Source organism: Mustela putorius, unplaced genomic scaffold, assembly GCF_011764305.1.
Source record: "Mustela putorius furo isolate JIRA1106 unplaced genomic scaffold, ASM1176430v1.1 tig00000992_pilon_pilon_pilon, whole genome shotgun sequence".
NCBI lineage: Eukaryota > Metazoa > Chordata > Mammalia > Carnivora > Mustelidae > Mustela > Mustela putorius.
The window spans coordinates 3,800,309-3,826,402 of NW_025421526.1; the positions used below are offsets into that span (position 1 = coordinate 3,800,309).

The following is a 26,094-nucleotide window of genomic DNA, read 5'->3' on the forward strand; positions in this document are numbered from 1 at the left end:
CAGGAACTTTCCAGGAAGACATGGAGCTCCTTCATCTCTAAACAGACGCAGGACTAAGAGTCCAAAACGAGGCGCTCCTCCGTTCGTTCTCCCGAACCGTTACTGACCTGTCGCCTCGCGTCCCGCCGCGGGGCTGAGGACCCAAGCCGAGCGGCCGCCGCGCTCGCGAGGGGCGGGGGGCGCATGCACAGGCGCGAGCGTCCGGCCGGGGCGGCTGTCCGGCGACGCCGCACGCAAACGGTCACTTCTGTGGAGAGAAGAGGCGCCCGTGGGGGAGTGGCGGGGCGGAGGGCGAGCGGGGTCAGGGCACCGCGGCGGTCTTACGGAGGAAATCTACTTCACAAGGCTTGTCCTGCTAGGGCACGACTTGGCTCCTCACCCAGAAGGACCCCGGGGTGCCGGGGACGCGTGCTTCCCCGGTGGCCGCGCCTGCACAGCGGCCTTCGCCGGGCGTCCGGCGGCCAGACCGGGACCGCGCGGTCCTGGGACGCCCCACCCCGGCGCCCGGAAACCCAGGCCACTCACTCTGCGCGCCGGGTCGGGCAGCGGAGGGCGGAGGCGCCGCGGGGCTGCCTGTCTCGGGTCGCCGCACCCGCTTCACCTCTGCAGGGTCTGGGGTCGGACCGGCGTCGTTCCGGGAGCGCGGGGCCCGCGGCCGACTCTGAAGAAAACCGAAAGTAGCGGCTGGGAGAAAAGACGGAGCCCGGCGCCCCGCCTCCTCGCGCCTCCGCCAATCAGCGGGCGTTGCCGCGCGCGGCCAATCGGACGCGGCTGTTCCGCGGGGCCGCTGCCTCCCCGCCGCGGCCGCGGCCGCGCGGACCCGCCGAGGCCTCGCTGGGCCGCAAGCAGGGCCCCCGCGGGGCGTCGCGAGGCTGACCCGGCGTCGCAACTTGGCGAGCGGGCGGTTACCGCCAGACACCGCGGACGGCAGCTCAGAGGATGTCTGTGTTCGCAGAGGCCCGGGCCGGGAGACCCTGGCGTTCAACCGCTGTCTGTGAACCCAGGGCCGGGACCGCTGGGAGCTGGGAGCGAGTCGGGCGGCTCACCTGCTGGCTGCTTCCCGGGGCCGGTTCTGCCCTCGCCTGACCCCTCGGACGCGCTTGGCACAGCCGACCCATCAGTTCTCAGTACCCACTCCTGCTTGTGTCCTCCCGCCCCCGCGGCACCTTTCTCCGTCTCCGCTCCTCCGTGGCCGAGCTGTCCACCTGAGCGGTTGTCCGGGTCCGAAGCCGCTCGGGTTGGCGGACAGGCTCACGCGCGCGTGTGGCGGCCGCACGCACAGCTGCCGGCGAGCGCGGAGGGCTGCCGTGGGTCCCGTCCGCACCCGTCCGTCTGTCCGCACCGTCCGTCTGTCCGCACCCGTCCGTCTGTCCGCACCCGTCCGTCGGTCCGCACCGTCCGTCGGTCCGCACCCGTCCGTCTGTCCGCACCGTCCGTCGGTCCGCACCCGTCCGTCTGTCCGCACCGTCCGTCGGTCCGCACCGTCCGTCGGTCCGCACCGTCCGTCGGTCTGCACCGTCCGTCGGTCCGCACCGTCCGTCTGTCTGCACCCGTCCGTCTGTCCGCACCTGCGCGTCCTGTCCCACCTCCTGCACACTCCGCGCCCTCGCGCACAGCCCTCCCTTGTTCCACGAGGCTCTCTGGTCGGGTCTGCAAACTAGTTATATTCAGAACCAACTCTTCATCTTTCTCCTCAAACCTGCCCTTCCTTTACTGGAGCCGCCATGTGGCCGCCAGGAGGCCTCCCTGACGTCGTCTTCTCCCTCAACTCCCACGCCTGGTGCTCACGCCTCTTGACTCTTCTTGCCCAAATGTTCCTCCAGCCTCACCAGCTTCCCTCTGTCTCATACCATCCCCACTTTTCTCCCATTTGGATAATTGCAGTAGAGTCCCAAGTGGCTGCCTCACTTAAGCTCTTCGTTGCCCGCCCCCTTTTAAGTTTGTTTTTTTAAGTAATCTCTACACCCAACATGGGGCTTGAACTCAGGTCCCGAGATCAAGACTTGCTTGCCCTACCAGCCGAGGCAGCCAGGTCCCCTGCCTTTAATTCCCTTTGAATCCATTCTCCATGCAGCAGTTTGAGTGATTTTTTTTTTTTTTTTTAATTTCAAAGCAGATCATGTGTTTGCCAACTTGAAAAATCCCATGATGGCTTTTCTTACAGAATTCAAATTTCTAAATATAGCTTACAAAGCCTTGGTTCCCTATCTCTTTCTCCAATCCTATCTTGTGCCACTCTTTCCTTTCTGTACTTCAGCATTCTTAGTTTTTGAATATGTCCAGCTCTTTCCCCAAACTCAGGACTTCTCACCAGCAGTTCTCCATTTGGAAAGCCCCCTGGAGCAACATCGGCTTTCCCCCAACCTCTTTTCTGGCTAACTCATCTTTTATGTCTTAGCTAGAAACTCAGCTTAAATGGCACTCCCCCAGGTAGGCACCCCACAGGCCAGCAGCCTAGATTCGATCTTTTTTTTTTTTTTAAGATTTTATTATTTATTTGACAGAGACAGACAGACAGCAAGGGAGGGAACACAAGCAGGAGAGAGGGAGAGAAAGAAGCAGGCTTCCCCTTGGGTGGGAGCCCAGTACAGGCTCCATCCCAGGAACCTGGAGTCATAACCTAGCTGACTGCAGACTGACTGATCCACCCAGGTGCTCCTAGATCTGATCTTACTGGGAAGTACACCCATCAGATAAGCCGGCTCTTCAAGCAGATGGAACTTGAATCAAGCCTTGAAGACTAAGGCAAACTTGGGTAGGAAAAGTAATTATTTTCCCACAGATATGCTTAAATGTGTTTCTATTGTAGTTCTTCTCTTCCCACAGCTATACATTCCTTCCGGTCACATCCTCACCCTTACAAAGGCAGTACTGATCTGTGATAGCAATGACCCTTGGTACCAAAGTAGCTGCCTTCTGTAAGAAAGGATGCCCTCCCCCCCCCCCACTCACCTGCATTAAGGGCCCAGACAACGTTTGAGAAAATCTGACTCTTAAGAAGAGTCAGAACTTGTTATCAAGTTCTATGGATGCCTCCTTCCCTCTGTTTTTACCCTCCTCTGTGGTACCGTCATTGACCATACCCTCCCGTAGCTCGCACCACTTCAGAACTGGAACACTAGAGACCAGGGAGACGACCTTCTTCCATCCCTTTCCTCTCCACTGTATTTGCCAAATTAATTTCTCTAAAACCTTAACCTCAGTGATACACTCAGTACCTGCTCAAGAGCCTTGACAACTCTCATTGCATTTATGGTAAAAACAAACTGTGAGTCTGGGTCCTCCACAGAATGTCCTTACCCTTCTCTCCAACCTTGTCTCCCACTGTCCCGTTACCTGACGAAACTCTATCCTCAAAATAGAGTTGCCTCCATCCCCAAGCTTTTCATTTCCCTGTTTCTGTCCCTTTGCTCATACCATTGGCAAGTATTGCACATACTAAATGTCATGTCCTGCCCCTTACTCAGTTCACCTATCAAATTTGACTCAATTTTGTTAAAACTAAGCCCAATCCTATATTCTCCTTGTGGAACCACCTCACCCCGTGATCATTAATCTTGTCTCTGAAATAATATGACACACGAGTGTTTCATTTTTGTCAACAATCACCACACACACCCTATATTATGGTTTTGAAAGTGTCCGAGCCTTATTTCCTCCAAGAGCCCATGTTCCAGGGGGGCAAGCTTATGTATTTTGTAAGTGTGGCTAACATACTGACCATTGAAAAAGCAACTCAATAAAAAACCAAACCGAACAGAAAAATGAGAGATCCAGAAGTGAAAAACCCAAATGTGTGAAATGTGTGATGAACCCCTTAGAACGGCCTGATTAGGAAACTGTATCTCTATACCAACTGTGTCAACATTGCAAAAGACACAAATCTGGAAAAAATTGCTAATACCATGTTTGATAGATTGTGTTATTTTTCTTTTTTCTTTTTTCTTTTTTTCTTCTTTCCCTTCCCACTCCTTGCCTCCATTCACTCTGGCCACGACATGGAATATAAGCAGATGGGAGGTACTCAGGTCTAACCAACCTGGGACTGCGAATGTTCCGTGTGATCCACTTGTCCGTATGCTCCTTCTCTGCACTGGGAGAGGGCTGGCTCAAGCAGCCGTGGCTCCCCCAACCTGAGTCCTAGAAGCAGAGATGTGAGGAGCCCCCAGGACAGAACTGCGGCCTACCCAAACACCGCGAGTAAGAGGTGTTTGTGGTCAGTGCTGTAAGGCCCTGAGATCACCCCCGGGCCGGCTGAAATAGCCCCCTAATTCACAGACGGAATCAAAAGTCTAAGTTATCTTCTGTAGAATGTTGTGCGGACACCAACTGGATAATACTTAAGAGAGTAAATGCAAAGACCTGTATTTGGGTTTAAAAAAAAAAAAAAAGGCAACAAAGGACAGGTACTCTCTGGTGCCAGGCTTGGGAGTACTTTTCAACACTGTACCGGGTAAGTCACTAGCGCTCAATCGGAAATGGCAGGTAAGAACACCCCTCGTCCGGTATTTATTTAAAAGAGAGTCAGGGTGGTGAGGAGGCTCGAAACCACATTTTATGATGAGACGTTGAAAGCGCTGGAGTAACTCATCAGTTCCATGATGTTACAGTTCTAGGAATCTTTCCATTCCTGGTTCTCCGCATTTTCGATATTCATATGCTAGAATATGAAAGTTATGCTTTCAAAGACTAGTTATTGGGAAATATCCACGTATAAAATTAAATTAAATGCAGGAAAACAAACAATATCCTATTACTGTGAGGGTATATAGAAATGTAGATCATGGAACAGTCGGAAATGGAAAGGGGAGAGACAGGGAAAATATTAGAAGATGTTCCAGTTTCTGGGCGGTGGGTTACTATAGAATTTTCTTCCCGTTTGCACAAGTGCTTGCACGGAGCACATTTCAATTCACGGTCCACACGGTCGGGAGCACCTGCGGAGTCCTGCGCCCCAGGCGGCGGCTGGAAACGCCTCCGAGGCCGCCGGCCGGCGCGCGGCGGGAGGGGCGCCGCTGCTCGGAAGAGCCGCCCCACGTGCTTTCGGGGAAACGGCCCTGGAGCGAGAAGGAGCAGGATTGGGAGGAAACCGAAAAGCGAAAGTGAACAGAGTCGGGGCGCAGTGCGCAGGCGCGGGCCCGGGGATTTTCCCACCGAAGGGCCGCGGGTCAGCGTCCGCCCCGCGCCGAGCCTGCGGGGGTGCGGTGGGGGTCGGGGGCGGGACGCGACCGCCAGCCCCGGACGGGCGGCACCTGCCTGCGCCCTCCAGCGGGCTGAGTCTGAGCGGGGAGGCCCGACGGGACGGAAGGCGGGGGCCGGGCCGGGGCGGCGCCCGTGAACTTGGGAAGGAGCGAGGGCTGTGCTGTAGCCCCGGAAGGCGCTGGAGACCGTAGCCGTCGCGCTTTCACCTTTTTGTTCCTCCTGGGCCCGGAGGGCGCCCTTTCCCTGCGTCCGGTCCTCTCCGCCGTCGGTGGGCGGGCTCACTCGTGCGAGCCCCGCGTCCTTCGGGCCCGCCCCCCCCCCCCCCCAGCTGCGGCGGAGGGGGAGGTCGGGGCTGGCTGCTGCCCCCGGAGTCCTTTCGCTGTATCTGTCAAGGGGCTTTTCCCCTCCTGGAGCCTTCTTGCCCCCTGCCTTCCCCCTCGCGGTGATTGTACCGAGGAAGTGGGGGGGTATAATGGGGGAGTGGTTTGGTCACCGCACCGTGACCAGAATTTTGACGGACCCGGGGAAATAGTCTGGGTCCTGTCAGCCGTCTGTGCCGCGCACTGCACGACTGGGGGAGGCACGGACGGGGCCGGCTCGGCTCCGTCACTAGCGAAGGACACCAGCGACTTGGGGTGACCGAGTCCCAAGCTCGGACTCCAGTGTGCGAAGGGCCTTGCCGCAGCCCTCGGCGTCATGCGAGAGTGAGCTCCAGTCCCGGGGCTGCTCCAAAGCCCCAGCAAGTGCTCCTCACCTAATTCCCACAACGCAAAGGGATGTTTATTTTCCCGTTTGAAGGACAGGACAGGCTATATATTTGCAGGGCCCAGTGCAAAATGAAAATACGGAGTCCTTTATTCCGAACTTACAAGAATTTCTAGAAGGCAATGTAGGGCATTACACCAACATGGAGTCCTTGTGAATGCTGGCCCTGGGCAACTGCTCAGGTTGCACACTAACAAAGTAGTGTGAAATTGAAGGAAAGGAGAGTAGTCCCATAGAAACCTTGCTACATACTTACTAAAACAAACAAAAACTTAGGTAATGAAGGAACAAAAATAACACCACTTTTTTTCTATAGCACTTGCAATAAAATTCAGAGCCTTCAGCTTTCCCTATAGAGCCCTACATGATCTGGTCTTGTCCCTGTCTCCTACCCCTGTTGTCTCAGTCACTCCATGCCTCACCACGTTCCCCTCTCTGTGGCCTCAAGCACTCAAGATTTTATCAGCGGGGGTCTCATGTGTGTACTGTTCTTTATGGATGCTGTGTTCCTGGCTGTGTCTATGGACCTGCTCCTTCTCATTCTTTAGTTCTCAGATCAAGTATCTCCCCAGGGAGACCTTCACAGACCACTCTTTTCAACTACTCTATATAGTCTTCATAGCACTTATTAAATTTGTCATTTATTATTTGTCTGTTTTCATCTCTTCTCATAACAGGAGGGACTTTTTGCTGTGACAGCCTGCTTCATCCCAAGTTTCATGAAAGGATTAAGCCAGTGCCCTGAAGCATCTGTGTGGTCTCTCCTCTATACCTAGAATGGCACTAGGTACCATCCTTGGGACAACTGAGAAAGTAGTCTAGCAAATCACTGAGTGTGTCTTATGGTTCAGCTGGGAAACCTGAGTTAAGAAAAGTAATCAGTCCCTGGGGCGCCTGGGTGGCTCAGTGGGTTCAGCCTCTGCCTTCGGCTCAGGTCATGATCTCGGGGTCCTGGGATGGAGCCCCGCATCAGGCTCTCTGCTCAGTGGGGAGCCTGCTTCTCTTCCTCTCTCTCTGCCTGCTTCTCTGACTACTTGTGATTGCTCTCTGTCAAATGAATAAATAAAGGAAAAAAGAAAGAAAGAAAAGTAATCAGTTCCTGATACATAATCGTATTTTTTTTTACGAGTGCATCACACCATTGACCAATACTGGAATCAGGAATCACAGGTGAATTCAACCATCCAGACCTCAACACTGGCTCTAGACCTGTCGAGCTAGAATTGAGGGGCAGAGAATAACAAGCATGTGTATTCTGAAAAACTCCCCTAAGGATGTGAATGAGAGCATCACTCCTCCACACCCTACCTGATTGAACTCCCATCCCCCCCTCCCTGCCCTGTCCAGACAGCCTCCAGGCTTCCTCGCATTGGCCGAGCTCTGTGAGACATCTGAGGGAATGACTTTGGAGTCTAATGTAAGAGAGAGTTGTGTTAGGCTTTCACCCAGGGGAGGAGTATAAAGGCGGTGAGCTTAACAAAGGCAGAGTTATGGGAAAGTTCAAGAGCAATTGGTTCATCTGTGCACAGGCATATGTCTGGGATATTAGGCACATAAAAGATATGTAAATAAAAGAGAAGTTAGAATGAGCTAATAATCAGACAATCTAATCCAGAGCATTTCTACAGAGTTTGGAAATTATGAGTGAGATGAAGGAGAGGGGAAGTGGTGGCAAGCATGTCTGGTTCATAATCCGTTTGCAGGCAGCAAGTGACTATCCCATAATTTTAGAATTTGGAGGACTGGAAAGAGAATTCTAGATTAGTCTTGCAGGCAGAAAACAACGAATTTCTGTCCTCTATGTGCTCAAATATTAAATCATTGACAAATACTTTCTAAGGGGCCGAGTGTGCTACATGTTAGGGCTAGAACTGTGAACAATGCCTTCTTGGTCCCTGCATGTACAGAGCTTGCTTAGAGTCTAATGAAGACGACAGCTGACAGGCCTGTACAACATCGGTGGTAAGAATGGTGCCGGGGCACCTAGAGCATCTGGAGATGTGAAGGGACCTGAGTCATATAGGTGTCCACATGGAGTGGGGGTGGGGAGGTGGAGGGTTGGACAGAAGGCTTTCTAGAACCTGAAGGGTGTGTGAATGTTATCCTGGTGGCAGGCTGGGTGGGATGGGTTGGAGAATTGAGAGGATGAGGTGGAGGGCCGGGGGAGGGCCGGGGGAGGGCCAGGGGAGGGAGCCTGGGCCATCAAAGAAACTGAAAGCAGTTCAGTCTTGTGTGCGGATGTTTTGCAGGGTGAGAAGCCGTTGTTGGGGGAGGTGATAAGAGAGGCACGAAAGACTAAGGAGAGATGAAAAAATGTCTGACTTCGGAAAGATCTGCTGAGAATTGTGGTCGCCATCCAGAGCTGGGATTCTTAAGCTTTGTGCCATGGACGCCTTTGGCAGTCTGAGGATCCTACAAACTCCTTCAAAGAGTAATGCTTTTAGCTGAATAAAATAAAATACATGAGATAAGTAGAAAACCAACTACATGGAAATGTGGGTATCAAAATATGAAAACCCACTTTGTGGCATAGTGGTAGAAGGGCCTCTTTGTTAATGGCATTAAATAAGATCTAGCAGCGGGTCTGATGAATGCAATTTCAAAATTGTGCTTAGCATAAGCAGTAGTTTGAGGTCACTTTAACAATTGTAACGTGACAAAAATGTGTGCGTGTCACCTTTATTCCTAATTGGAAGAAAGTCTAAGTTTCAATTAGAAGTCTATGAAAATAGACTGACATTTGCCATCCAAACTCAGGAACCTCCAGGCTTCTATCCATACATGCGTGGTAGGAGCTGCTAATCCACAGCACCAGAAGCCATACGGAGATTATAAACGGGGAGAGAGAATGTGATTGGTGTTAACTGGAGCCTCTATCCACATGGGAAGACCCATGGAAGTATTTGTGTTTTTGCTCTAGAGCCTGTCCATGGTGTTTTTACAGCGCCCTCTTTGAGGACTCTGGTGGGCATGTTGTGTCTTACAGTGCCGGTTGCACAACTGTGTGGGTTTGTCAGAGAAGGGAGAATTTATTATGTGTTTATTGTACTTCCTTCAGCCAGACATTAAAACATGTAAGCAGTCAGGGGTGCCTGGGTGGCTCAGATGGTTAAGTGGCCAACTTTTCGTTTCGGTTCAGGTCATGATCTCCCGGGGCCTGAGATGGAGCCTTGCGTTGGACTCCACACTTGGTGAGGAGTCTGTGCGGTGATCCTTTCCCATTCACAGACACACACACACACACACACACACACACACACACAAACACATTCTCTCTCTCTCTCTAATAAATAGACCTTTAAAAAATGCAAGCAGTCAAATCAATCAGTGCTCATGGTCAATTTGAAAAAAGAAGAAAATTATGTCAGAAATTGAAGGGTGTGCGCAGGGGCAGTTTGCTAAGTCTGACCACGGTTATCTGCTACAGTATAACCATAATTGGTTTGACCTTTAATTCTGTTCCTTCTTCTTCAGGGAGCTCTTGGGCCTCCTGAACATGCGAGCTAACAAAAAAATCCCTTGGATATGCAGAAGCATACTCATTCCTTATAGGTTTTATTAGAGAGAGAGAGAGAGAGAGAGAGAGAGTGTGTGTGTGTGTGTGTGTGTGAATGGGAAAGGATCACCGCGCAGACTCCTCACCAAGTGTGGAGTCCAACGCAAGGCTCCATCCCAGGCCCCGGGAGATCATGACCTGAACCGAAACGAAAAGTTGGCCACTTAACCATCTGAGCCACCCAGGCACCCCTGACTGCTTACATGTTTTAATGTCTGGCTGAAGGAAGTACAATAAACACATAATAAATTCTCCCTTCTCTGACAAACCCACACAGTTGTGCAACCGGCACTGTAAGACACAACATGCCCACCAGAGTCCTCAAAGAGGGCGCTGTAAAAACACCATGGACAGGCTTTCTTGCTACCTAAAGACTTTGAGGAAGTTAACTGGAAACTTCCTCCTTTCAACATTTATTTCAGATAAAGGCACTGATATTCAGTACAGTTGGTCAAAGTGAGCCTATGTGAAAAAGAATTTGAAAAGGGATTAGCAAAATGGACGTTTGTGATTGGTCTGGGATGGGTGAGGGGAGGAGTGAAAATGTGATTAATATTTGAAAAATAAATCTACATTTTATTTCATTAAATGCTACTTATTTGCTGCCAGTTGTAAGGAAAAACCTATTCTGGGGGAGGATTAGGGGGAGATTTGGTGATTAAATTCTCTTCCCACTCACTGCACTTCATCCCATGTGGCACATCTTATCCTCAACTAAACGGGCGTCTCCAGGAATCCCCTGACCAAGTCCCATTACTCTCACAAAGATGATTTCTAGAATGCAAGACTCGCACTCTTGGGGAACTAAGTCTATAATGCGATCAAGAACTTGATTTTGATTTTCTGAATCTACGTGCAAACAGCCACTTACTGAACTCTTACTCTTACATGCCCTCTGCCTCTGTTAGAGGGAGCATTGCAGATGTCCTCGCATTGTCTGCCCTCAAATCACAATGGTGGTTGAGATCACACATGAAACCTTGGCATTCTGCTACCGGGCTCTATACTGAGAAGTTTTTAAACATTCTGCTGAATAAGAGTATATCATACTTTTAATACACTCCAGAGAATGAAAAACTTCTGCAACCTTCTTTGGCTTCTAAATCCCATTATTTGAGTTATCCTGGTAGGAGATTACCTCTTTAAAGATAACACTATAATAATCACTTTATAATTCAAAGTACCAATCAAGATATAATAACTTTAAACCAGGTTTATGGTTATTTCCTCCACTTTTGCACTTCCTCCACAGTTGATATATTTGAATTGCAGAAAATTGGGCATGTGGAGGAGGGCATTGGGAGAATGTACCTCAAGTTAGCATGGTAACAGACAACCTTGACCTTAAGAGTACTATCAGAAGGGCACCTGGGTGACTCAGTTGGTTAAGTGCCTGTCTTTGGCTCAGGTAACGATCTCAGGGTCCTGGAACTGAGCCCCACGTCAGGTTCCCTGCTCGGTGGGGAGTCTGCTTCTCCCTCTCTCTCCCTCTCTTGCTCTCTTTCTCAAATAAATAAAATCTTAAAAAAAAAAAAAAAGGGAGAGCGAGAGAGACTACTATCAGGAGCTTGCAAAGGAATAAGGGAACTGGCCTTGGGACAGGTGCAGAGTTTGTCTCTAGGGGAACAACAGAGGATCCAGTCGGGCGCATGTGAGTGGGCGTAGAAGATGCCATTGGTAAGATGGCATCTCTCTGAGAAGGCAGGTTGTGTTAAGACCTTCTGTTCTTAGAAATCTTTCCTATTAAACATTAGCTTCTGGCTGGCTTGCTTCAGGGACAAAAGAGGGGTGGGAGAGAGTTAGAGAGGGTTTTCCAGAGGGAAGAATGTCTGAAATCCAGGGTGATGGCTTTCACCTGCTAGAACTCAGGATATCAGCTTATTTGGCTTTTCTCTCAGGTCTTCTTGCTGGGTTTTGAGTGATGTAGGTGTGACTTTGTCATTCATGACCTATTCTGAAATTGTAACACTTAAGCCTTCTAGAGCCAAAATCATAAGTCACATGTGAGAAACAAAGTAAAAAATGAAACAAATACAAATGAATTTTTTGTTGATGTTATATTAACACTGGTTTCTTAAAGTGCCTTATCTTGCAAGTTTATCTGAAGCTTCGGTTTTTAGCATTTTAGTCAGGACATTCCCAGTTAGTGGTGTCATGCCAGTGAGAGGAGAGCTTCAGACTTCAACCATTTCCTGGAAACTGGTATGTACAAAGCTGAAGAAATAAGTACGATTGTTGGCAAAGATCAGTCTTTAAGCTTTTTCATTTGCTTCCTTCTTTTGACTGTCCAGAATTTCTCCTATCATTCAGCAGAATACGGAGACTTCATCTAAAATTGGAAAATGAAAATGACTTTTGAGGAAATTACTGGTTTTTGCAAATAAGTCATAGTTTTTTAGGTAAACACCTTTTTGTCTACTAAATACTTCACAATCTTTCTACCATTTAACTAGTAAGCACTCACAAATTTCATCCCACAAAAATGTGCTGAGAAAATGTGTGAAAAATGTAGCAAAAGTTCTCTTATAACTAAATGATTTAAGACAACTAAGATTGGAATAAGCTGTCAAAGGGGACTGTGGGTTTCCCCATCCCTGGAAACCTTTGAGAGGACTAAAACTTTATAATCTGTGTAGAGGAACAAAATTTGCCACCCAAACGTGTCTTTTTAGCATGTAGATTATTTTAGGCTGATTATTTTAAGAAATAAAAAGCTCAGGAAGAGATTTTGACCTTCCCGCTAACTGGTTAAAAGAATTTAGACAGAGAATCTGGCTCTAAGAAGGGAGTTATCACCATAGATAACTACAGTATAATATGAATGAGGCGTGGTAGACAGGGAGGAACTCAAAGTTTGTTTGTTAAAATTCTTCTCTGTGCCCCATTGTTTCTGTACAGCCCCAGCAAACATTTGTTTATGAAATATTTCCTCTTTTTCATCTTCCTGTGAATTGTCTTCAATCCCTTTGAAGTCTCAGATCCCAGCCCCTTCCTCTTAGCTCAGAATGGCGTACAACCCTGTCTGCCTTGTCTGTGGGCCTCATATTCTTATGGCCCCCCTGTTAGTCCTTTACTTAGTTATTAATTATTTGATTTTCTCTTATTAATCTGCTTCATGTCAATTTCAATCTTCGATCAGCCAAAGGAACCTTGAAGGGTAAAGTCAAAATTTTCCTCCCCCACACCCAACAAACAAATTTCTTGGGGCTCAGGATTCTATTATTCTCATATGTTCATCTGAATATAAACTGAATCACTTGATGGTACTGAGGAATAATAGTAGATAGGATGTATCCTCATCACATTATTTTATTTAAGATTGTGATTAAGTTCTCAGGAGAGTAGTATTATGCTACTACTGACTGTAATTCATGTGCTACTTAAAGAAGTTCCTAGGACAGGATTAATAATGCAAGTAAAAATTAATAATGAAAAATTGGAATTTGTGATTCTCGAACTAAAATAAATATCGAACATTATAGGCTTATAAATATTGACTAATGTGTATTGTCTATTAATGTGGGAGAGTGGTGGGGAGTGGTGCGGCCAACGGCAGAAGTAGGGACAAAATGTACATGAGTGAGGAAGAGGAATTCCTTGATGGCTTTTGATGGAAAGAACTTAAAGCAGCCCAAATGAATGAAGGAGTCTGTTTTCAATGCCCATATCAGTGACCCACAGGAACATACAGACACACCCAGTGTTATGCTCAGGGATTTGGTCCAACAAAACCATTTTCTCACTTCTCAGGTGGAACGTCAACCCCTTTGATTAACGGGTACCACATTTGCTTCATTAGGAGTGCCCTTGACGAGCAACAGAAAAGAAAGGGAACATACTGCAGTTTCGATTGTTGTGGGACTCAGGTTTTCTCTCAGCACGGCGTAGACACTTGGAGACATGGGAAGAAGATCTGATGGAGAATGTGGTTCAGTTGAGTCACTTCGGCTTAAAGAGATAACAAAGTACATGTTGAAAAGGATTAAAAATGACAGCTTCTGATGACACTGTGTCAGGAACTCAGTTCTAGGGCCTCATCTATTTGTTTCTCTGAGATGCCTAATTCATTGTTTGAAATCAGATCATTCAGCGTACTCTGGGATATACGACATCTAAAAAGGCAACTTTATAATTCCAGTCATGGGAGAGCATGGTGCTTCCTGACTAGCTTTATGTATTAGAGCAAATGGGACATTGAGCATTAAAATGTTTTATCATCAGGTATATCGGTGCTTGGCTCCATCTTAAAATTTCATGTACAAGTGCTCTTTTTAAAAAAGAAAAATTGAGTAAGAGATATTTTACATGTGGCTAAGGTTACTTACATTGTTGAGATGGGTATAAAAACAGATGGAACGTAACCTTTGTCCCCCCTTTCTGTTGGTCTTGAAACTGGAAAATAAAGCAGGAAAGAAACCTTGTCAATATTACTAATAAATTTTTTAAAGCCTAGAAAAATATAAGTAATGTTAAAAAGAAGAGGGAGATTATGATTGTTCAGTGACTCACAGAAGTTTGCAGTTGAATAGATGAACCAGTATTTGAGATGAACATAAAATGTGTAAGAAGAGAATAATCTCCTGGTAGGCCTAATCTGACTTTACACATTATTGTCTCCAAAATGTGTGAGAAAAAGTGGGAGTCAACTATATTACCTGTGTTCAATGTTACGGTTTAAGTTTGATTATATTTGATTGATTTGCATATCGGGGGATTTATCGTAAGTCAGTAGGGTAGCAGCAGGTCGCGTCTGTGGGTGACAGTTGCAGACTGTTCTGCAAGATGGTGCTCGCGGATTTCGTCGCTATGGACGAGCATCTTAATGGATCATGTACACTTGCATTGGAGATACAGAATGGTAAACTTAACATTACAGTTATGTAGCTAATTTTAGTTATATTCTTCATGTATTTAACAAATGCTTCTTTTGGTTGGGTATTATTTTAGCCCCTTAGGATACAAACAGGAAAGGCAGGTATGCCCAGACTTATCGGCAGGCCAGCAGGTGGGGAAAGAAGCACTGACCCCTCGCCCCCTCCCTGGCAAGCAAACCGCCCAAGCGAAATCATGAGACTATAGTAAGGCAAAAAATGTAAAGCTTATAAACCTCTGCTTTCCTTTGCAGAAACAGACTCCCATAACTCTTTTTTTTTTAATTTATTTGACAGACAGAGATCACAAGTAGGCAGAGAGGCAGGCAGAGAGAGAGGGGGAAGCAGGGTTCCCGCTGAGTAGAGAGCCCAAATGCGGGTCTCGATCCTATGACCCTGGGATTTTGACTTGAGCGGAAGGCAGAGGCTTAACCCACTGAGCCACTCAGGTGCCCCTCCCATAACTCTTAACAGCTTTCTAATCATTACTGCCTCCTCCTTTTCCTGTCTCCCAGTCACAGATGTGAAGTTAGCCCTGCTCCCATTTTAGGAAGGAGGAAGCTGGAAGCTCTACAGGGAGCCATGAGTCAGCACCATGGCCCTGTGAGTCTGGGCACAGCCACGGGTGACTGACTACTCGGGTTGGACTGCCCAGCTGTCCCTCTTCAGGAACTGTTGACACCCTACTTCGTTTTTAAGGCCTTGACCGCCACATACGCCCTATGACTTATGACAGTCAAAGTAAACATCAAAAGAGGAACTTCGTTTACTTTACTGCAATATGAGGTTATTTGCCAAAAGCTGACAAAAACAGGCAAACAGAAAGAACCTAACCTTCGCATGGCTGGGAGCTGTAGTGTTTACCGAAGGCTTTGTCTTTGGGAATGTCAGGATAAAGGTACTTCAGAGGGTTTTCGGGAATGTTTTCAGCCATAATAACCTTGTAGTCTCGAAGGATGTCGGCGAACGGCAGAGCGGACAACCGGCCTTTGTTGTAGGGTTCCACAGAGTGGAATCGCACTTCTCCTGGAGAGACAGAAAGGGTGTGTGTGTGGGGCAGGGACATTCAGGCTCCTGCAGGCATCTCTGGGCCCCTTCTTCCTGCCCACATCACCTCCACGTCCCTGGCTATCAAACGAGGCCGGCCCTTCCCTGCCAGGCGGGCAGCGCTGCCTGCCAGGCAGGAGAGGACACCCACACAGATCGTGAGAAATCCGTGGGACTCTCTTCTGGGACAACTGTAACAACCAGCCTCCAACCCCCTGGACACATGAAGAGCAGAACACCAAGCTACACACTTCTGAAAACGGAAACACCGAGAGCCAAACCCAGTACAAACGTCCCACGTGTGAGCGACAGAGCGCAGGTACCATTTTCGGAATGGTCGACCCAGGTGAAAGTTATCCCTCCGAGGTGGCTTTCACTGAATCGTAACAAAAAGGTTCCAGGCATTTTATCCTTTAACAAGAGGCGCTCCTTCTCTTTGCTAACAAAGCCCATGACATACCTAAAAATAGAACAACGCACAGTTGTATCTGATCAAACACTGCAATTTATTACATTTATATGTATTTCATTTACAAAGAACAGACCTAAATTCGTTCTGAATATAATAGAAAGTCAATGAAATACTCCTGTAAGATTAAATATTAGTACTCTGTGAGGAATGTAAAAAACTGAACTATTCCCCACCCCCATCAATACACATGCTTAAAAAGAAAAAGAAAGGAAAAAACCCAACAGCTTAAAAATAAGAACCTAATGAACTCATATGGAAAATATAGCCTGTAACTCACCCATCTATCCAAAGAGGAAGAATGTGTTTTTTAATTAAATCTAATATTGCTTCAAGCCATGTCCAAAAGGTAAATGATTTACCAGGTAAGTGTTCCTATTGTAATAAACAAACATGTCAGGACAATGATTATTTTAACAGTAATATTGATACAGTAATTCAAGTTCCACTTTTCAAGGAAATACTTGCTTTAAACTTTTAAAAAATGTTTATGTATTTGAGAGAAAGAAAGCCAGAGGGGGCAGGGGCAGAGGGAGAGAGAAAATCCTGAAGCAGATTCCCCACTGAATAGGGAGCTTCATTGGATGCAGGGCTCTATCCGAGGACCCTAAGCTCATGATCGGAGCAAAAACCAAGAGCTGGCTGCCCAACTGACTGAGCCACCCAGGGACCCCAAAATACTTCCTTTAAACATAAGATACTAGTTTAGAGTTTAAAAAAAAAAAAACCTGTATCCAGGAAACCCTCAAAATCCCAGATTATGATGTGGAGGCTGAAAAAGAAACACTACTTAAAAAATTTTTTCGGAATAATATTTTTGTTCCCCTATTTGTACCTTGCAGAACTTGGCCCAGGTGAGATTACCATCATTGTAGCTAGGCTGGACTAAAAGAAAAGAAAAGAATGAGATTTTTATTAAACAGTTAAGGATTTTCACTTTGGTGCTCAATTTATTTACTTATTTTTTTAAAAGATTTTATTTATTTACTTGACAGAGAAATAGAGAGCACAAGTAGGCAGAGAGGCAGGGAGAGGGAGAGGGAGAAGCAGACTCCCCGCCTAGCAGGGAGCCCAGTGTGGGCTCGATCCCAGGACTCTGGGATCATGACCTGAGCTGAAGGCAGACGTTTAATCAACTGAGCCACCCAGGTGCCCCAAGGTGCACAATTAGGGCTTTACCCAGTCCCTTTTGAAAATTTCTTAAGCACTGGTTATGGGTTTGCAGAGTACTTAATCCTAGCAACAGTAAAAACGTGAAGATACCATGAGATGTATTTTCTAAGAAGAAATTCTTTTCAATGGAGGAGCTAAGATAACTTTGAAAGAGGGTGAGTGTCTGGGGCCAGGCCCCCATGAATAGATACGATATAAATTATCAGAGGAGAAGGAAGAGGAAACCACACTCTAGTAAGAATAATGAAGGAAGAAACATAGTGGACATGAACATAGCTTATATAGGAGACAGCAAGAGCTGCCTGATGTTGGTAAATAAACATAAAATAAATTTATATAAGTTAGATATGGCCAGATCACCAGGAGTCCTAATTACTAATAGAAAAAGAATGAGCTCGAGATCCATTGGGTAATAAGAAGCCGTTGACTACTTTGATTCAGGGCGATGAAAGGGTACAGGAGTTTCTATGTAAATTTTTAAGGAAATTATACTCATAAGGATAATTCATAAAGATCTGGAAGGACATGGCTTCTATCTACACTACATATTAAAAACTTTATTCACTCAACAAATAGGCCTACCACTGCAGTTTTTAAACTAAATAAGTTCAAAAAACATATTTACGTTAACTAAATTTTTTAATATTCCCCAAAGATCCGATTCATCAAACACCTGTTGAGCAGGTGCTGGATCCAAGCGGCAACCCGGCTGCACTTTTGCCAAATCGCACGAGTTCACTACTGATGCGCAAATGTGTCTGCGGCCCTACTTGGCAGACAATTCTAGGATACAAATATGCTAGTACACGAATGCCATCTTAACTCTCTTTTGGTGGTAAATATGTTCACCCCAGAGTTGTCAAAATATAGATATATCTTTTGAAATTGTTTTACAAAAATTTTACACTATAGTCACTACAGGAAGTACCAATGATTCTATTTTGCAAACTTTAAACATGTTAGTCAAAACTGAAATTTTCTTGATATGGAGAATTAAGTACTGTCTGGGTGGCTTTTAATTGCTATTAAATTCCCTGGTCCTGGAATCAGCTACTGTCGAGTTGGTTAAGGACCATCGTGATATTAGCAGCCAAGTCAAAGCACCATTAAGGCTTCACATCACACTCAGTGGAAATGACATCAAACACCCCAGAGACTGGAAAGTGGAATGGAAAGGAAGGAGCTTTGGAACCGGACAGGCCTGGTCTGTGTCTTGGCTTTGCTATGTTCTAGCCACGCAGGCCTGGTAAGTCACTTAACCTCTGCATTTCAGTATCCCTGTCTATAAAATGGAAGGAATAGTGAGTTACCCTTTCCCAAGAAAAACGACATAACATTTAGCTCTGTGCTTGGCAATACAGTGGGTACTCAATAAATTGTGACTATCATTATTATTATTCATAGTAGTAATATCACCTGGCTCTTTAAAATGCTCGAGGACCCCAAACAAAGGGCAGTCTCCCGTATCTACCCACTCTCACCTGTAAGTTTCTCTGCCAACATATTGAGCTGATCTGAGTTAAGGCCACGGCCGACGTACGATGAAAACTGCCAGCTCATCACTTCCAGGAGCTGACTCAAAGTGGCCGATGGAGGGTTATTAAAGAAAACCAAGTTCTGAAATAGAGTCATGATGAAATAGAGTCGTGATGATGATCATAGTCATTAATCACACTGAACACACTATAATTCAGGATCCAAAATGCCTGTTTTAAACTCTTTCGGCCAATCTAAGTTAATATACGGAATATCACTTCATCTCTGATGTGCTTTTTAACTGACACTGATTTTGTCTTTTCCTAAAGAGTTCCTTAACCCCTGTGTCCAATAAAATATATGGCTCCATCTTATCCTTGAAAGAATCATTGGGCATTTCTTAACTTTCCTTGGATTATGGGCTATCAATCAATTCATACAAGTACTTAATACTGTCCAACAAATCACGGGGCAAATATTCTCTTTTTGAAATATATCAATCTTAAGCAAAACCTATATTGAGGGGGCGCCTGAGTGGCTCAGCGGGTTAAAGCCTCTGCCTTCGGCCCAGGTCCTGATCCCAGGACCCTGGGATCGAGCCCTGCATCGGGCTCTCTGCTCAGTGCAGAGCCTGCTTCTCTCTCTCTCTCTGCCTGCCTCTCTGCCTACTTGTGTTCTCTGTCAAATAAATAAATAAAATCTTTTAAAAAAACCTATATTGAGTTATTTAATTAGTTTATTATGAATTGGTACAAGTTATACTTTGACCAAAGAATCCCAAAGCACAAAAAGCTAAGCCTCAGGCTAACGTAGGGGACCCTACAATGTGAATTCGTAATTAACCTGAGTCCTGTTTTGTGAACAGTATAGTAGTCTTTCTCTTCTGATCTGGACAAGAGAACCTTCTGTATGACTAACCGCAAACAAGACTGCTTGTGCCAGAAACTGGGTCAGCAAGAGTGAAAGAGAAGACTTCATTTTAGATTACTGGGAAGCAGAAGGTGTGAAAGCCAAGAAAGATGTTTTAAAGACAGAAGGAGGGAAGAATTGAGTAACGTAGTGCAGTACAGGGAGAAGCATAAACTACACTGGGCAGCAAGAAAAGGAACCAACCTACGAGACTTCAGACGGTGGGAATAAAGAGGATACAGCCTCCAACCGGAAGGGGGAGATGGGAAGGGGAGGAATGGAGAGAATTTCTAGAGAAGCTGTTTCCCCTGAACCAGAGAACTGCGTCTGGGTAGATGACCAAAGGCATAGAACCTAACTGAGGTCTGGGGACTTAGGTCTTGAAGCAGAAGAGCGTGAAGAAGAGAAACTAGAGTTCGCTGCTATGCTGGACTCCGTGCTTCTCCACTGTCAGCCGTACATGACCTGCTACCCACATTCCTCATCCAGGAGCAGAGCGGAGTCTGGGATGGCTCGTGTGACAACTCTGGTGGCTTTCTGACAGAAGGAGGATGCTGAGGAAAGCTAAGTGCAACAGTGCTGCACACGGAGGACAGAGAAGTGACCCCTCTTTCCTCCTCCACCTTGAGGTTGAATGAAAAGCTCGGAATATGTGTAGCTCCTAATGGGAATGGCGTTTAATTCCAGGGCTGTAGGCTTTTCTTGGTTTTAAGGCAGGATAACTTCTCTAGTGAGCCCTGCACTCACTGCAGCCTGCGAGGAAGTGACACATCACACACCCTACGCAGCCTTCCTCTCTGCAATTAATCTGTCTCGGATGCCAGGCCAAGGGAGGATGAGAAGGAATCAGGCCAAGTCACCTTCCATGTTGTTTCCTTATTGGGCACATTTTTAAAGAAGGAAAAACACTCAGAGCTAACTCATTAGGTCTGTTCTTATTTTGCTAGGACCTAAGGTAAAAAAAAAAAAAAATCCCTGAAGAGTGAATATTTGCTTTGAATTAAGAAGAAATGTTATTTATATTTGACCTATTTTCTCTAAGTCTCGTGTTTCCAAGACAACACACCGAGATTTTGTAAGAGGGAAGAAGAGGAAGGGCTGACTCATCGTTTCTTGTTGCTCTCTTCCCTGGGTGTCTTTTAAGAAGAGCATCTGTTTTCAGCGAGCTTTGTAACTGGAGGCCAATTTCTGATCAATGTCTCAAATAACCACCAGGTGGCATTAAAACTCAATTTGGGTCTAGAACAGATTAAATCTATAATCAACTTGAAAATTTGTCTAGTCAGAGGGTAGTTAGGCAACATTGGATGATATTCTAGTCATTTATTTGGAAACTAATTTTCTACCTTTGTAGAAAAGTCTGTGTGGTGGTGTGGCCAGAAGTAGTTAAGGAGGTGAACACAGCAGTCAGACATTAAATTCCAGACCAAGAAGTCTCCCCGCAGTCCCGTTAACAGAGCCACCAGGCGGGGCTAGAACTCTCTGTGAGGCACATTGCTGGGAGCGGATCAGACCCACAGAACTAACAAATAGCCGCCTGTCAGTTTTGCTGCCGGAATTCTTCCAGCGTCCAAGTACATCAAAACACATCACTTTAAATATAACATGAGAGAGGATTCATGCGACTAAATATTAAATATATTGGAGTTCTGGGAGAAAACAACCTACAAAGACATGCCAAATTTCATATATATATATATATATATATATATATATATAAAATATAATATAATATATATAAAATATGTATTCAAAATCATATATAGATGTCTTTTGATTCATATATAGATGTCTTTTGATCCTGGGATCGAGCCCCGCATCGGGCTCTCTGTTCAGTGGGGAGCCTGCTTCCTCCTCTCTCTCTCTCTCTCTGCCTGCCTCTCTGCCTGCTTGTGATCTCTGTCTGTCAAATAAATAAATAAAATCTTAAAAAAAAAAAAAGGGTGACACTACCTCACAGAAATACTGATGATTGGGATAAAAGATACCAACACATAAAAATGGTTTCTTCATTTTAAAATATGTTCAAATAATAAAAAAATTTAAAAAAATAAAACAAGAAAGCAAATCAAATAGAATTAGAGGAGGAGAAATAGGAACAGAGACTCTACCTGTGAATCACTGGTTGACACATTGTACCAAATGATGGATGCCCAAGCGTTAGGTAACTGACTGACATTGGAAATCATCACCACAGGTAACGAGCTGGTCTGGTTTAAAAAAAAAAAAAAAAAGCACAGTTATTACAGGTAGTTGCACCTTGTGCTGATTTTATTCTTGATCCTGTCCCCTAAAGGGCCAGCTCAAGCCAGCTCTACTCCTTCAATCCTGGTGTCTTCCCTGCCCTGGTTACTAAAATGGCTTGTGAAGGGACGGGAATTTTCTGAGCATATATGAATCAAGGTGTAGGGATGAAAGAAGCCATAAAAACGGGAATCCTTTCAGAGTGCTTGGTCACTTAGCTTCTCCAGTATTTTCCCTCGACAGCACATAAATGTTTATACTTATATCACATACAGCAACTAGATAGAACTTGTATTGATTTTGTGGCTGTACTCTTAGTAAGTTACTATAAGGAATTTAATTTTAAATTTATCGGTGAAATGGATCAACATATTCAATTTATGATCAGACATTAATTAACATCAGTGGTAGACATGGGCGTTTTCACTGCAGAAGATGGGGAGGGAAGCAATGTCGCACGCTTTATGAGAAAGACAGCGGCCTGGCCTGCTCTGACACTCAGCTTAGCAGGGCTGGGACTGTTGTCCTCAGCCTCGTGGAACAAACAGGCTTTCACAGACCAGGGCGCAAATGCAATCAACCTACGTTAGTCCCTTCTCATTAACAGTGGCTGGATTTCTGTGGACAGCGAGATCCCTCAGTTAACAGCTCATGGAAACAGAAAGAGAAGTGTGGGAAGAAGTGATGAGGAAGGCATTTACGGAAAATTTGTACATATCTCCACTCATTCCAATAAAAAAGGAAAAGCAGCACTCTAAAACAACACATCCCACAAATAGTATCATATTCAGGGCATGTCAACTCTTCCTTCACGCACCAGCCATTCACTGATTTAACCTGTGTTGAGCCTCTGCTACGGGCCAGGCACCGAGTCACGGCTAATGGAGTGACAAAGTCATGATGCCTTGCCTTCAAGGAGCTCATAGTCATGTTCGATCTAATCCTCAAAATGGCTTTATTCCTCCTTTGAGTACAAGGGTGACTGTTATAAGAGGATCAAAACAGTGTATCGTTAATGTTCCTATCATTTGTCTTTACTCATTACATTAAAAAAGCTTTCCTTCTGAGGGATTTCACGTACAAGTTAAATTTTTGGAAAGTGTATCGTTAAGTGACATGGTTGAAGGATACTATTTCTCTTTAGGCTTTCCACTAACTACTCATGACTCAGAAGATCCCAGAGAGTGAACCAACAAACATGCAATCTGGGCAACCAATTATTCAATAGATATTCAACTGATAATACCCATGAGATTTGATCATTGTATTTAACCGGAATAGTATACATTCTAATAGTAGAATGTTGACTAATTAGTAACTATCTGACATATTGGTTCCCTAAAGTTTCTAAACAAAATTCTAAACAAAAATGATAAAAAGGGAATGTACTAATACCCAGAAAAGACTCAGCTTTCATCTATAAATGCCAGCCGATGACTGAATATATTATTAGTAAATACTTGATTGACACCTACCTCCAAATCTATGGTCAGGCCATAGAGGCAGATCTGTGTTTCGAAGGTTATAGAATGAAGCTCTTCAGTCACCATGTGACAACCCTAAGGAATAAAGAAATCAACTGTTACCTTACAAATGTACTGCTATGTAGTATTAGGTCTGCTTCTATAAAAATTAACAAAGTCTTAAAGTAAATACTCCAAACATTCTCTATTATGGGATATTCCCTTTTATTATTTAAAAAAGTTATTTAGAATATATACAGAGTGAGAAATCTTATTTCTACAAAAGAATGATATCAAGGTAATTTATGACTTTTAAAATTCCTCCATATTTTCATCAGTTTAAATGCAGACTAATAATTCTTTATTTTTAATTTTTAAAAATTAGTCCTTCTGGGTTACAGACTATTATAAAAGCAAGGTATATGTATATAGATATAACACAAACAAGTCAGTGTGATAATGAATTTGTTTAAAAAGTGAAAGGAAGTATTTTTTAAGAACTAAAAAATACAACAAAAAATAGTTGTGCAACAGAATCAGAGGGCAACCAACCCAAATCATAGGAAGAGACAGAGGGTTCCTAGGAGGATGTCGCTAGGAAAAAAGGAAAACACAAAAAACTCCGATTGACCTGTTTGACCGTATTGCAAGATGTTTCCAAGTTTCAGGGCGCCTGGGTGACCCAGCCAGTTCAGCATCTGACTCTTGATTTCAGCTCAGGTCATGATCTTAGAGTTGTGAGATGAGCCCACACTGGGCTCCCTGCTCAGCACAGAGTCTGCTTGTCCCTCTCCTTCTCTTCCTCCCCTCCCTGTGCACTCTGTCTCTCTCAAATAAATAAATAAATATTTTTTAAAAAATCTTATTAAAAAGAAAGAAGAAATTTTTGAGTTTTGAAGAAAAGTTTTGGGCTACATTAGTGACAGTTACATAAAATAAATTGATTGAATAAAATGAAATTAAGGCAACTAATAAATCCAGGTAAAACTGGAAGTAATACAAGAATGGAAATGCAATTATACTATGATATAGGGTTTAGCTGTTAATAATTTTTATATATCCATACTAACGTTAACGCTGAATATATTGACTAAACCAAACTATGTTCTATAATGATACTGTGAAGATGGGCGAAATTTATATATACAGAAAGCTGGCATAAAAGAGCCACAGTTTTCTTTTATAGAAAGAATTCAGGAGCTAAATATATAAACTTTTTAAAAATCAAGAAACATTAGTGTGATATTAGCATAATATTAGCATGTAAGACTCAAAAAATGATCGTCTCTGGAAAGTAGGTTTGGGATGGGAAGGAGTCGGACAGAAATTGCTGTTTTTCTCTAATGAAGTCTTACGGCACCTTGCTATGTGCCCAGGACCAGCAGCATTATCAGCATCTAAAAACTGGTTAGAAAAACAGGATCTCTGGTCTCATCCCAAGCCAGGAATGAGTCTGCATTTTAAGAAGAGCTTCAGGTGAAATTTGGAGATGATGAGTGTCCGTGTGCTTCATCCACATTGTGTTTAGTTTCAAAAGAGATGTGGAAAATTTGGAGATGATGCAGAAGGATTAAACAACTTCATTTTTAAATTTATTTATATATAATTTTAAGTAGTCTCCTTGCCCAGCAGAGAGCCCAACATGGGGTCTGAACTAACAATCCTGAGATCAAGATCTGAAATCAAGAGCTGGACACTTAATCAACTGAGCCACCCAGGCTCCCTGAAGGCTTAGACAGTGTTAAAAAATAAGGCCTGTGGGAATCTATAAATGGAAGAAGACTTATTGAGACTAGCAATGTCAGTGTGGCATTGGGGGCAGCAGAGTCAACCCTAGGAGAAATGATCCAATATTGAGTAAGCATTAATACCAAGTTGTAATCTACCTGTATTAAATTTCAAATGATAAAATTGGTTCTAATATGATGATGTGAAGGACAATTGCGTGAGAAAAACTTACTTCACTGACAATGAAGAATGTTAAACTTAGGGTTTGTTACTGAGAAGGAAGGAGAGAATTAATGAGTCCTCTCTCCCTTGGGTTAGATCACTGTGGGCGCCTTACATTGACTTGAGGTAGCTAGAGTCACTAGAGTGGTAATGCTTTTTACTGGGTTAGTAGAAAGTTATGCTAATGGAAATTGTGCTTGAAATTCCCTTAGATCACCCCTAAAATTATTCCCAGTACATCCAACACACAAAACACCCAGCCCCCCCAACCCCTCCCACATTGAAATAAATAAATTGCTGTTTCTTTAGTTGCGCATGAGATGAAGTAGTCAGCTTGGGTTTAGGCACCAAGTTGAGCAAAACCCACATTTTTTAAACAGAAAATCTCACCACCCTATAGGATGCTTCCACTATGCAAACCCTGAGACAAATGAAGAATCCATAATTTCATGTTCACCAATGAGTGTCCTTCACATTCCCACTAAGTTCAATGGTGGACAGGATGACCTAAGTCTGCACAGAACGTTGAAGAGGCCTGAGACAAGCACACAGAAGGAAACTTACATACCACATGTCTAAACATTTAACCATTATAAATCAAGTTAACAATTGTTAAAGTATGGTATAGTCTCTTGCCTTGACATCTAAGCTTTCATATGACCGAACTGATCAGATTTTAACTACTCAGAGTTCCAGTGGAACATGGTAGCTTGGAGAGATCAAGGCCATGCTGGACAATTGCCCACCCCTGTCCTCCACCTCTGTGAGGGGCCTCACTGACTGGTGCGGCCCAGAGGCTTCTGCTTGTGCCTTGTGCAAATGTTTGCACTGATGGTGCTGTCTGTGCTTGGGACTCTGGGACACTGCCTTGACCCCACAGACACCCCCCTCTGTGGGGCAGGCCACAACCGGAGGACAGCTGCAGGGAGTCTTGTTGAGTGTGAGGTCCCAGCCATGCCCCGTACTAGC

General features: G+C 44.9%; 2 protein-coding genes across 9 annotated transcripts in view; both read right to left on the bottom strand.

The window, feature by feature from the left end:
• STAT1 (signal transducer and activator of transcription 1) overlaps positions 1-683 on the bottom strand; it is a 45,963-nt gene extending 45,280 nt beyond the window's left edge. For 2 of the 4 annotated variants that reach the window (XR_006608511.1, XM_045086510.1), the window contains exons 1-2: positions 526-682; positions 108-247 (exon numbers count right to left, since the gene is read on the bottom strand). The gene's annotated coding sequence lies outside the window, so the exon portion shown is untranslated. The other 2 variants (XM_013061864.2, XM_013061863.2) reach the window with 2 other exon arrangements.
• Positions 684-11,538: 10,855 nt separating this feature from the next.
• Positions 11,539-26,094, bottom strand: part of STAT4 (signal transducer and activator of transcription 4) — a 99,633-nt gene continuing 85,077 nt past the window's right edge. For 3 of the 5 annotated variants that reach the window (XM_045086516.1, XM_045086518.1, XM_045086520.1), the window contains 10 exons: positions 23,188-23,271; positions 21,580-21,678; positions 18,565-18,700; positions 16,746-16,795; positions 16,191-16,285; positions 15,765-15,901; positions 15,229-15,420; positions 13,849-13,915; positions 13,363-13,471; positions 11,539-11,852 (listed from right to left, as the gene is read on the bottom strand). In XM_045086516.1, coding sequence (XP_044942451.1) covers positions 11,826-11,852; positions 13,363-13,471; positions 13,849-13,915; positions 15,229-15,420; positions 15,765-15,901; positions 16,191-16,285; positions 16,746-16,795; positions 18,565-18,700; positions 21,580-21,678; positions 23,188-23,271 — 996 coding nt within the window. In that variant the 3' untranslated portion in view covers positions 11,539-11,825. The remainder of the gene's footprint in view (positions 11,853-13,362; positions 13,472-13,848; positions 13,916-15,228; positions 15,421-15,764; positions 15,902-16,190; positions 16,286-16,745; positions 16,796-18,564; positions 18,701-21,579; positions 21,679-23,187; positions 23,272-26,094) is intronic. The other 2 variants (XM_045086519.1, XM_045086517.1) reach the window with 2 other exon arrangements.